We start from the raw sequence: 12330 nt of genomic DNA on the forward strand, positions 1-12330 counted from the left end.
TGGATAAGGGGGCAATGTGGTAGATGTTGCAGATGTATGGTATAGGAGGTAGGTTACTGAAAGCAGTGAAGAGTTTTTACGAGGATAGTGAGGCTCAAGTTAGAGTATGTAGGAAAGAGGGAGATTATTTCCCAGTAAAAGTAGGCCTTAGACAAGGATGTGTGATGTCACCGTGGTTGTTCAATATATTTATAGATGGGGTTGTTAAGAGAAGTAAATGCGAGGGTCTTAGCAAGAGGTGTGGAGTTAAAAGATAAAGAATCACACATAAAGTGGGGGTTGTCACAGTTGCTCTTTGCTGATGACACTGTGCTCTTGGGTGATTCTGAAGAGAAGTTGCAGAGGTTGGTGGATGAATTTTTTAGGGTATGTAAAAGAAGAAAATTGAAAGTGAATACAGGAAAGAGTAAGGTTATGAGGATAACAAAAAGATTAGGTGATGAAAGATTGGATATCAGATTGGAGGGAGAGAGTATGGAGGAGGTGAATGTATTCATATATTTGGGAGTGGACGTGTCAGCGGATGGGTCTATGAAAGATGAGGTGAATCATAGAATTGATGAGGGGAAAAGGGTGAGTGGTGCTCTTAGGAGTCTGTGGAGAGAAAGAACTTTGTCCTTGGAAGCAAAGAGGGGAATGTATGAGAGTATAGTTTTACCAACGCTCCTGTATGGGTGTGAAGCTTGGATGATGAATGTTGCAGCGAGGAGAAGGCTGGAGGCAGTGGAGATGTCATGTCTGAGGGCAATGTGTGGTGTGAATATAATGCAGAGAATTCATAGTTTGGAAGTTAGGAGGAGGTGCAGGATTGCCAAAACTGTTGTCCAGAGGGCTGAGGAAGGGTTGTTGAGGTGGTTTGGACATGTAGAGAGAATGGAGCAAAACAGAATGACTTTAAGAGTGCATCAGTCTATAGTGGAAGGAAGGCGGGGTAGGGGTCGGCCTAGGAAAGGTTGGAGGGAGGGGGTAAAGGAGGTTTTGTGTGTGAGGGGCTTGGACTTCCAGCGGGCATGCGTGAGCGTGTTTGATAGGAGTGAATGGAGACAAATGGTTTTTAATACTTGACGTGCTGTTGGAGTGTGAGCAAAGTAACATTTATGAAGGGGTTCAGGGAAACCGGCAGGCCGGACTTGAGTCCTGGAGATGGGAAGTACAGTGCCTGCACTCTGAAGGAGGGGTGTTAATGTTGCAGTTTAAACTGTAGTGTAAAGCACCCTTCTGGCAAGACAGTGATGGAGTGAATGATGGTGAAAGTTTTTCTTTTTTGGGTCACCCTTCCTTGGTGGGAATCAGCCAGTGTGTTAATAAAAAAATACAGTGGACCCCCGGTTAACGACATTTTTTCACTCCAGAAGTATGTTCAGGTGCCAGTACTGACCGAATTTATTCCCATAAGGAATATTGTGAAGTAGATTAGTCCATTTCAGACCCCCAAACATACACGTGCAAACGCACTTACATAAATACACTTACATAATTGGTCGCATTTGGAGGTGATCGTTATGCGGGGGTCCACTGTAATAAAAATAAAAAATAAATTTCTCTGCCAAATTTTCACCCCATCATGCCAGTAATACCTGTAGGAATAAAAAAATCTGGAATCTGGAACAATTTTATTTCCATTTTGCACAACATATATCAATTCAAGGTTCTAGTAATATTCACCTTCAAGGCTTTAATTTTATTAGCCTTTAGACCTAAGAATGTCAGACCTTGAGTACTTTCTTTAGATGCCCCTTGGGATGAATGAACTGTACACCTTCAAAAACTTTATTCCCCAGGTAATAACCCAGCATGTAAGAAATACTGTTCTAGATCATCTGCATTAACATGTATTGATCTACTGTAAACCAATATGCCTTTACTCTGAAACTGAATGATTTATAAAATCTATTCATGTTACTATCTTTACAGATTCTCTTAACTGTGTAAAATATTGAGTTCATGAAAGTGAGAACAAGGAATTCATGTTACTTTTTTTTTTTCTCGAATTAACATTTTCAAAATTCATATAAAATTAAGTAAATTAGTTATAAATAGCTACAAAAAATATTTACATAAAGTGAAAAAATAAACAGTTTTTCAAGGTTAGTGCCCAGCTGTAAATTTTGGAACTTTATACATCTCATAGGCAAATGTCTCCAAGTGACTGGGATCCCAATAAACACCTATGTAGTCTACTTCTAATCTAAATGGTGCATTAATACGATCTCCTGCTGATATCCCCACAGAAACTACATGGTCGCGGGGGATGGATACTTGCTTATCTTGTACACGACCTTTACTGTTTAAAAAGAATTTGGAGAATGGTATCTGCAAAGAGAAAGAAAGGGAAATTTAATTTCTTAAATAAGTGATGCAATTGTAAGGCTATCCACTAGTTATCACCTACTCACTCACTTGCTCACTCTCACTCATCAATTCAATCTTCTAGGGCAGGGATATTAAAACTCAAGGAAGAAATTGAGTGATTGCATTTAAAAAAAATTCAAATATTTTCTTTAATATTCTATAAATCTAAGGCAATTTGTTGTGGTGCTAGGTAGGTACCAATATCATTTGAATCATCAGGCAAATGTTATTTTAAATTGTGGATCATGTTAAAAAAGTCTGGAAACTGTTTTAAGGAACTGATAGTGAAGTGATAAGGAGAATGATGGATTATGGTTTCTACAAAACTGGGAAATTATCTTACAAGGCTCAAACTTCACTCCTGGGAATGAAGAACTACATAATGTTTGTAAAATTATTATCTGTAGCGTTTAAACATGCTGAAAAAAACAGATACAGTGGAACCTCGACTTACGAGTTTAATCCGTTTTGTGACCTAGCTCATAACTCAATTTGCCTGTACAGTGGAACCCCAAGTTTCGGCAGCCTCAAGCTTCAGCTGCTTCGAGTTTCGAGTGCTTTTCTTGGCTAAATTTTGTCTCAAGTTTCGCACTGTGCCCAGAGTTTCGCCCGGCGTACCAGACCTGTAGGGCTGCCGTGAGTCAGTGTGGCTTTGTTTATCCTCGAGTGAACATTACCCTCCATGCTCATTCAAACATTTCACAAAATAATTCATTGTGTTTGGTGCCTGTTGATTGAGTGCGACTGCTACATAATTAACCATTTACACAAAGAAAGCTCCTAGTAAAGAAAGTGAGAAACACCATTAAATTGAAGAAAGAAATTGTACAAAAATATGAGAGTGGTGTGCGTGAGGTGGAGCTTGCCAGGACGTATGGCAAAAACAAATCAACAATCACTTCTATCCTGGTGAAGAAAAAAGAAATCAAGGAAGCTGATGTTGTGAAAGGTGTAGATATGTTAACAAGAAATAGATCACAAACACTCAAAGATGTTCAGAAGTTGTTGCTGGTGTGTATCAACGATAAACAGTTAGTGGGAGATAGCGTTTCGGAGACGATCATTTGTGAAAAGGCAAGGCAGTTGCATGCATATCTTGCAAAGAAAATACCTGGAACGAGTGATGCTAGTAAATTTAAGGCCAGCAGAGGCTGCTGGTTTGACAGATTTAAGAAGCATAGTGGCATACACAGTGTTGTAAGGCATTGTGAGGCTGCAAGTTCAGACAAACGTGCGGCTGAAAAATTCGTGAGTGAATTTAACCCCTTGACTGTCGCGGTCGTATATATACGTCATGGGAGATACAGTGTTTGACGTATCTATATGCATAAATTCTAGAGGCTTCAAATCAAGCGGGAGAGGGCTGGTAGGCCTACATGAGAGAGAATGGGTCTCAGTGGTGGGTGTGCACCCTGTGAAAAAAATCTGGGACTCAGCAGTGCATTGTGGGAACGCCATCTTGGTAGTCCATTTTCACCATGCCTCGCGGTAAGAAGTTCTCCCTCCTCGGTGGATTGGAGGTCTTTTGTTCCCAAGTGATAGCTCAAACAGTGATGAAAGTGTCAGTGAAAGTGAATTCCCTGGTTTTGAAGTGGGATTTTGAAGGATTTGAGGCTAACCCTGAGAAGCCTATGCCAGTTGTGGAATCAATTGTGACATTGGGTAAGTCCTTGGGGGTTGGAGGTTAGTGGGGAGGATGTGGAAGAGTTGGTGGAGGAGGACAATGAAGAACTAGCCACTGATGAGCTGCAAGATCATCTTCAACAGCAAGAGGCCAGACCTGAGGAAACTGCTTCGGAGGAGGGGAGAGAGAAATTGAAGAAGTTGCCTACTTCAAAGATTAAGGAAATGTGTGCAAAGTGGCTTGAAGTGCAAACCTTCATGGATGAAAATCACCCTCACACAGCTATTGCAAGCCGTGCTGGTGACTATTATAATGACAATGTTGTGAACCACTTTAGACAAATCATAAAGGAATGGGAGGTACAGGCCTCTATGGACAGATATGTTGTGCGACAGAGGTCCAGTGACTCTCAAGCTGGTCCTAGTGGCATTAAAAGAAGAAGGGAAGTAACTCCGGAAAAGGACGTGCTACCTAAAGTCCTAATGGAAGGGGATTCCCCTTCTAAGCATTAACAACTTCCACACTCTCCCCTCCTCCCATCCCATCAATCATCACCAGATCTTCAATAAAGGTAAGTGTCAGTTTGTGTGTATTAAAATTAATATTTCATGTGGTAAAATTTTTTTTTCATACGTCGGGGTGTCAGGAACGGATTAGTTTGATTTCCATTATTTCTTATGGGGAAAATTAATTCACCTTACGATAATTTCGGCATACGATGAGCTCTCTGGAACGGATTAATATCATAAGGTGGGGGTCCACTGTATTGGCCTCTTTTAGCCGCTCTGTTATTCTTTTCCATCGCCTGTAAAGGGAGCGCCTGTCTCTTTCTATTTTACATCTACTCCTCCTTTTTCTTAAAGGAATAAGCCTTGAGCATACATCGAGTGCCACAGAGTTAATCTGTTCTAGGCATAAGTTGGGGTCTGTGTTGCTTAGTCTATCTTCCCAGCTTATATCGTTTAGGACTTGGTTTACTTGGTCCCACTTTATGTTCTTGTTATTGAAGTTGAATTTGGTGAAGGTTCCCTTGCGACTAATCTCATTTTGTCGGTTTGGGGCTCCACGCATACATGTCTGAACCTCGATTATGTTGTGATCTGAGTATATTGTTTTTGATATGGTGACATTTCGTATCAGATCATCATTGTTAGTGAAGATGAGGTCTAGTGTATTCTCCAGTCTAGTAGGCTCTATTATTTGTTGGTTTAAGTTGAATTTTGTGCAGAGATTTAAAAGCTTGTGTGTGTGAGTTCTCGTCAGAGCTGCCTCCTGGTGTTATCACTGCAACATTATTTGCTATATTCCTCCATTTTAGGTGCCATAAGTTGAAATCCCCCATGAGCAAGATGTTGGAAGCAGGAGCTGGAAGATTTTCCAGAGTGGTCAATTTTTAACAGTTGTTCCTGGAATTGCTGGGACGTTGCATCCGGAGGCTTGTAGACTACCACAATGACTAGGTTTTGGTTCTCGATCTTTACTGCTAAAACTTCCACTACATCATTTGAGGCATTAAGCAGTTCTATGCAAATAAGTGACTCTGTGATATACAGGCCAACCCCCCCCCCCCCTTTTGCCTGCTCACTCTGTCGCATCTGTATAGGTTGTAACCTGGGATCCATATTTCGTTGCCCAAGTGATCCTTTATGTGGGTTTCTGTGAAAGCCGCGAGCACTGCATTTGCCTCTGCAAGCAGTCCACGGATGAAAGGTATTTTGTTGTTCGTTGCTGGCTTTAGACCCTGTATATTTGCAAAGAAGAATGTCATCAGACTGGTGGTATTGGTGGTACTGGAGGGTACTTTTTTTTCCAGCACTAGTATCTGTATCTATTGGTTTGGAGTGGAGGCCATCGACTGTGGTTTCGCTCCAGAAATGACTAGATTTGGCGTACGATTTCTGCCATTTCCTGCCAGTTTTTTTTCCTTCCTGGCACTAAAAAACCTCTCCCTCTTGAGTGGCTGTGGCTACCCAGGTTTTCCCATGGCCTGGTCAAACAGGTCAAACAATGCAGACAAGAGTATGTAGTGATGAACTTGTACAGACTCTTGTGGCATATATAGAAACTGAAGAGTGACAGCTTGTACATCAAAGTTGTACAAGTGCATCCAAGGAGCTGTGTGTATATGTGGGAAATGTGGACTCTCTTGAGAGAAGATTGGACTTGTGTGAACATACGCAAAGATGAAAGATCTGCTCAAGATATGAGGGGTTACTCTATATGTGTGCTTGCTCAAGCTTGATTCTGCTTGATTTGTAAAACATATTTCATTTAGTTTAATGTGTCCAAATGTGGAAGCTTAGTGTTATGAGTTATTTGCAATGATGTTTTGCAGTGGAGTATAGTATATGCACACACAGACAGAGGCTGTGCTGTAAAGAGTATAAATGAGTACATAAATATGTTTACATCTTGTACTTTCCAACTTACCCTAGTGACCTGCCAGTGAGGTCCTCCCCGAGTATATAATGCATACGTATAAATGTCATTCCACATTATGTCAAAATAGCCAGCAGTAGAAATATTGATAATGTAAGACCTGCCATCCCCTCGCACCCGCAACTCCAAGTGGGTGTAAAGCGACCAGTCCAAGTAAGTTTCTCTTTTGAAGGATTTCTGTAAACAAGGAAAGATACTAACATTACAATCACAGAGCAGCAGTAACCTTGTAGGGGTCATACAGCACATGGTAAATGGGAAGTAATCAGGGTTGATTCAAGAAAAGGAAGAGAGAAGGGTAGTAAGAAAGAGAATATATTAAATCAAAATGAACTACGTACAGGGTTTGATAGATTTCTGTTATCTCACAAACAAACAAGAGACAGCATATTATTTTTTACTTAAAAAACTTTGCCACACCTTACTAATCTTGACAGTAACACAATATCTATCAAATTTGAGTAATAGAGTATGGTATAGCAAATATGAAACAAAATACAGTAAATGTACATATGAATCAGAAGTACTGAAAGACCAAAGAATAACATGTACTCTTTTTTTAACATACTGAATGTCTTCCACCAAGGCAGGGTGATCAGAAAAAGAAACACTATCACCATCATTCACGCTATCATTGTCTCGCCAGAGTACGCAGATACGACAGTTTCAGATGTCCCTCCGAACAACGAATATCCCAAACTCCTCCTTTAGTATTGTACTTCTCACCTCCAGAACTCAAGTCCAGCTAACTGGTTTCCATGAATCCCTTCACACACTCCAATAGCTCATCAGGTCCCAAAAACCATTTGTTTCCACTCACTCCTATCTAACACACTCACACATGCCTGCTGTATGTCCAAGTCCCTTGCACACAAAACCTTCTTTACCCCCCTCCCTCCATCCTTTCCTAGGATGACCCCTTCCCTGCCTTCCCTCCATTACAGATTTAGATACCCAAGTCATCCCATTCTACTCCATCCTCTCTAAATAACCAGAACTTACCCTTGGTCTAATTGTCCTAATATTGCAATACCCTGCACGTTTCACTCTTCCATCTTTCGGTACCTGCAAAAGAAAAGAATAGACTTAACAAATTATTTTTGAAAAATTTTAGTCTGGTGGCAACACTTATAAGTTTGACTTTGTTGTACACTCTTTGAAATTAATTTTTGTATGAAACAAATTATTTTAGCCCACTTATGAGGTTAACCCTTAAACTGTCCACACGTAGATCTACGTGCACGTGTGCAGCGCTCCGAACGTAGATCAACGTTTTATTTTTCATTCCTTCAAATTTGGTGCAATAGGCCTGAGTTGCCTAGACATGAAAGAATGGGTCTGCGCACTCAGTGTGTGCAGTATGAAAAAAAAATAGGGGACCACTTAGTACCTTGTGGGAGCACCAGTTCAACTGAGCGCCAGCTAGAGCAAATAGCGTGGCAAACACCAGAGATTCACTAATGTCATATCGTATTAACACTAATTTTAAGAGGAAAGTAAAAATAGGTTAGGTAAATACATGAGTGGGTGTGGGTGGGTGTGAATTGGACCCGACTAGGTCAGATGCCGTGCTTCCTTCAGTGGATGTGATCTGACTAGATGGGCCAATTGGTCTAAGCCGGGGGGTGACATGGACCTGCCTTGCATGGGCCAGTAGGTCTGCTGCAGTGTTCCTTCTTTCTTATGTTCTTATATATTCGGCAGACTGGCCAGCTGGCTGACTGGCTGGCTGGATGGCTTTGGCTGTCTCTGTCTGTATCTGTCTATATCTCTGTCTGTCTATATCTCTGTCTCTCAAATGTATACATAAGTACAGTTATTATACAGTGTAAATTAAATTACTTAGGATAACCCAAAAATTCCAGGCAGAGTGCTATACAGTGTTTGTAGATATAAGACAAATAAACATGATGCAAGTAATAGCAGTGTCACGTGCTCATCAATCAAGGAGCAGCTCATAAACCACAAACCAACAGGTTTACTAGCTCCCTGAGACAGAGACAAACAGATGGAAAGACAGACACACACACAGACAGACATAGACAGATAGACAGACATACAGACATGTTTGTGTGCAACAGCAAAAACAAATAAAGTGAGAAAACAAATAAGGCGAGGGTTCCCTACAGCAGCACACATTCATCATATGTCACTGGCATTCATCAAATGTCAATGTCAGTGTTATGACACTGCTTGTCATAACACCATTTTTCAAGGAGTTTCATATATACTTCAGCATGCCTAAAACATTGCAAAGACCCATAAATACTTTGTATATACGTACAGGTCCGCCATCACAAATCCGGCAATCAGTTATTCGGTTCCTTCAGTTATTCGGCACTAATTTTGGCTAGCATAATTTCAAATTTCCAGGGTCGCCACACCAACCTGCTGGCACTGTTTGGTGGCACTACTTGCTGCATAAGTCATTCCAATTTCTTTTTCTCCATTTATTGTTTTAACCTGCTTACTTTTAGCCCTAGCCATGGTTCCAATGAATAAAAGAAATGCTTCTCATTATGTAAAGCACCTACACAGTACATTATCCATTAAAGATAAGGTGGCTTTGAAGCCACTGTCGGTTGCCATGAGCTCAGTCTCATGAAGCAGGAGAATATGCCTTATTATTACGCTAATGTCAACACTACAGCTTATTTGCCTGTCACAACTGATCTAATATGACATAATAAACAATAATAACATAAAACATGTTAAATACTCCAGAATAAATAATATTTGGCATAACACCAAGCAGTTCAACAGAGGTATGAAGAGGATATGGTATACAAATACCATTCTCCTATCCCTGTCTTGGTGGCTTATATTAGAGAAAACGGAGTGTAGCACAGGGCTAACTGTTATATACACTCGTACTGCACCATAAACATGAAACAAAAGTTATTTTCTCTATATAGATTATCACACATAGCAGCATATGTGTAGAGAACCTACGATAACCCAAAAAAGTCAACGTGGCTTATTTTTAGTACCTGGCTTGGGTTAGCCATATATGATTTTTGGTAAATATTCGATTCCCAGCCAGTGTAGAAACATTAGGCGTGTTTCTTTACACCTGTTGTCTATGTTTACCCATCAGTAAATGGGTACCTGGGTGTTAGCCAACTAGTGTGGGTGTTATCCTGGGACACTGACCTAATTTTCTTGAAATACTCTGCATAACAAGCAGCTTTCTATACAGTAGTATGTCACTGATGTCAGCTAGGCCTGTATACCTTGTACATGTACATGTAGTAAATGAAGATATTATTATTATTATTATTATTTTCTCTGTTGTTTGTTGGGTTATCTTATTCAAACTTGGGCAACGTATGATGGAAAGATACTTCTTAACGTAGACCAAAAATGAAAAAAATCAGACCATAAATAGCGGAGTTCACTTCTCAGCCATTAGCGGCCGCTTAGCGGTATATTTTTGTATGTTTTTTATGGTGATATTCTCATTTTTTCGGTCTCATTTGATAGAATGAAAGATATATTACAGAAATAGATATGATTTTGATTGCTTTCATGACGAAAAGTACCTTGAAATTGTGCTCACAGTAGCGAAAATGTTCTATTCTTTAGCAAATCTCAAGAGTACATAAATGACGTCACCGTCCAATACCTGTCCGCCTGCCAGTCAAAATTCCAATACGCAGTCAAGAATGGTTTGACATTATTTATATAATTATTACAATAATGCAGTAGTCTGCATAACAGTAAATCTTCTATTTTTTTGTGAATAAAAATTCCAAATGGTAAGCAAGAGTAATATAAGAGGGGCCTGTAGCCGTGACTAATGTACAGAGAAACTGTTATTTTAGTGCCAGGAATGTCTGCATTGTTTATTCTGGACCCCATTTTGAAATTGGCATCTGTTGAAATTTGTGTGAAATCGGCCAAACTGCCAATTTCTGACCACTTTATTGGGTAGTTGAAATAAGTGAATGGGCAGTTTCTTGTACTCAGTTGACAAACTAGAAGTAAATAAGTTTATTCAGGTATACACAAATACAGTTACATAGATTGTCATACATAGCAGTGTATGTATAGAGAACCTAGGATAACCCAGAAAAGTCAGACAAAGTGACTTATTTCCAGTACCTGGCTTGGGCTTGCCATATATGATTTTTGGTAAATATTTTTTTTTCTTGGTTGTTTGTTGGGCTATCTCATTGAAACTTGGGCAATGTATGATGGAAAGATGCTTCTTAACGTACAACAAAAATAAAAAAGATGGACGATAAATAAGGGAGTTTGCTTCTCAGCCATTAGCCGCCTCTTTGCAGTATATTTTCGTATGGTTTTTATGGTTGTATTCTCATTCTTTTGGACTCATTTGATAGAATGGAAGCTATATTACAGAAATAGACATGATTTTGATTGCTTTCATGTCGAAAAGTACCTTGAAATTGAGCTCAAAGTAGCAGAAATGTTCTATTTTTGCCGATGTTCAATGAACTTTGTGTAAGTCAAGTTGGTTAATTTTATTAAGTGTATTCTAACCTAACCACTCTGTAATCCGGCAAACTCAGTAATCCGGAACACTACAGGTCCCAATGATGCCGGATTTGTGATGGAGAACCTGTATTTCTAGACAATTGTAAAAGACCCAAGCAGGTGAAAATGTTCACCTGTTGATGTGACTGTTACTATTTGAGTACGTACTATTTCAGTATACGTATAATATTAGTGTCAGAACAGAGATTGGCTATGAAATCACAAGAACTATTATAAATTGTAATTATCAGAACATAAAAATTATATAAATTAAAATAAAAACGAGAAAACAAGGTAAATCAGCAACACTTCTGTAAGCAGCAGGACTGGATATTGCTGTCAGGTGAGCATCCACAGCCAACTTCCCGGTCTTATATCTTGGTAAGTACTGGTCCTAAATTTTTTTTTTTTGGTCTTACAGCACACAGAAAATTGCCCTCTTCAATAAAAAAAAATATTATTTTTTAAAATATTCGGAGTGCCATGCAGGTGAACGTAGATTTACGTTTGGACAGTTTAAGGGTTAAAGAGTTTAACCCCTTCAGGGTCCAAGGCCCAAATCTGAAGTGGTGCCCCAATGTCCAAGAATTTTCAAAAAAAAAATTTGTTATTTTTTCTTATGAAATGGTAGAGAATCTTTTTGTGAAGGTAATAAAACAAAAAGTACGAAATTTGATGGAAAATTGACGAAATTATGCTCTCGCGAATTTTGATGTGTCAGCGATATTTACGAATCGGCGATTTTGCCGACTTTGACTCCCATTTTAGGCCAATTACATTATTCCAGTCAACCAAATTCTTAGCTATTTCACTAGTATTACTTCTACTCTATCGATTGAGCACAAGAAATCGCCAAGTCAACTGTTTCAACTACAAATTAAAGTAATCGGAAATTGTTAATTTGGCCAATTTAACACAAAGTTCAAAATATTCCAATTTCAAAATAGGGTCCAGAATAAACAATGTAGGTATTCCTGGAACTAAACTAACATTTCCTCTGTTCATTAGTTATGTTTTGAGGCTTTACAAATAAATTCCATTTTGATTTTTTATTCACATAATGAATTTTTATTCACACCAAAAAATAGAAGATTTAACTGTTATGCAATACTGTAATGATTGTATAAATATCATCACCATATTTGTGAATGCATATTAGACCCACCAGCTGGCGTGTATTAGACGTGTGAGGTCGTTTGTTTACTCTTGAATATCGGCAAAAATTTAACATTTCTGCTACTTTGAGCTCAGTTTCAAGCCATTTCCAGCGCTAAAACCAATCAAAATTATCGCTATTTCTGTAATATGTCTTCCATTCTATCAAATGAGACCAAGAAATCGCAAATAGAACTATAAAAAACATACGAAAAAACACTGCAAAGTCGCTGTTTTAATCGAAAAATCATGATTTCAGT

At 39.1% G+C, this 12330-nt stretch overlaps 1 protein-coding gene and 1 long non-coding RNA gene across 7 annotated transcripts in view; one reads left to right on the forward strand and one right to left on the reverse strand.

Moving 5' to 3' along the window:
• Positions 1-12330, forward strand: part of LOC138853561 (uncharacterized) — a 184968-nt gene that overhangs the window by 162388 nt on the left and 10250 nt on the right. The window lies entirely within an intron of this gene.
• CIA30 (complex I intermediate-associated protein 30) overlaps positions 1599-12330 on the reverse strand; it is a 54598-nt gene continuing 43866 nt past the window's right edge. For all 6 annotated transcript variants that reach the window (XM_053801451.2, XM_053801448.2, XM_053801450.2 and 3 more), the window contains 3 exons: positions 7418-7480; positions 6407-6592; positions 1599-2313 (listed from right to left, as the gene is read on the reverse strand). In XM_053801451.2, the coding sequence (XP_053657426.1) occupies positions 2089-2313; positions 6407-6592; positions 7418-7480 (474 nt within the window). In that variant the 3' untranslated portion in view covers positions 1599-2088. The remainder of the gene's footprint in view (positions 2314-6406; positions 6593-7417; positions 7481-12330) is intronic.

Source organism: Cherax quadricarinatus, chromosome 3, assembly GCF_038502225.1.
Source record: "Cherax quadricarinatus isolate ZL_2023a chromosome 3, ASM3850222v1, whole genome shotgun sequence".
In the NCBI taxonomy this organism is placed as follows: Eukaryota; Metazoa; Arthropoda; class Malacostraca; order Decapoda; family Parastacidae; genus Cherax; species Cherax quadricarinatus.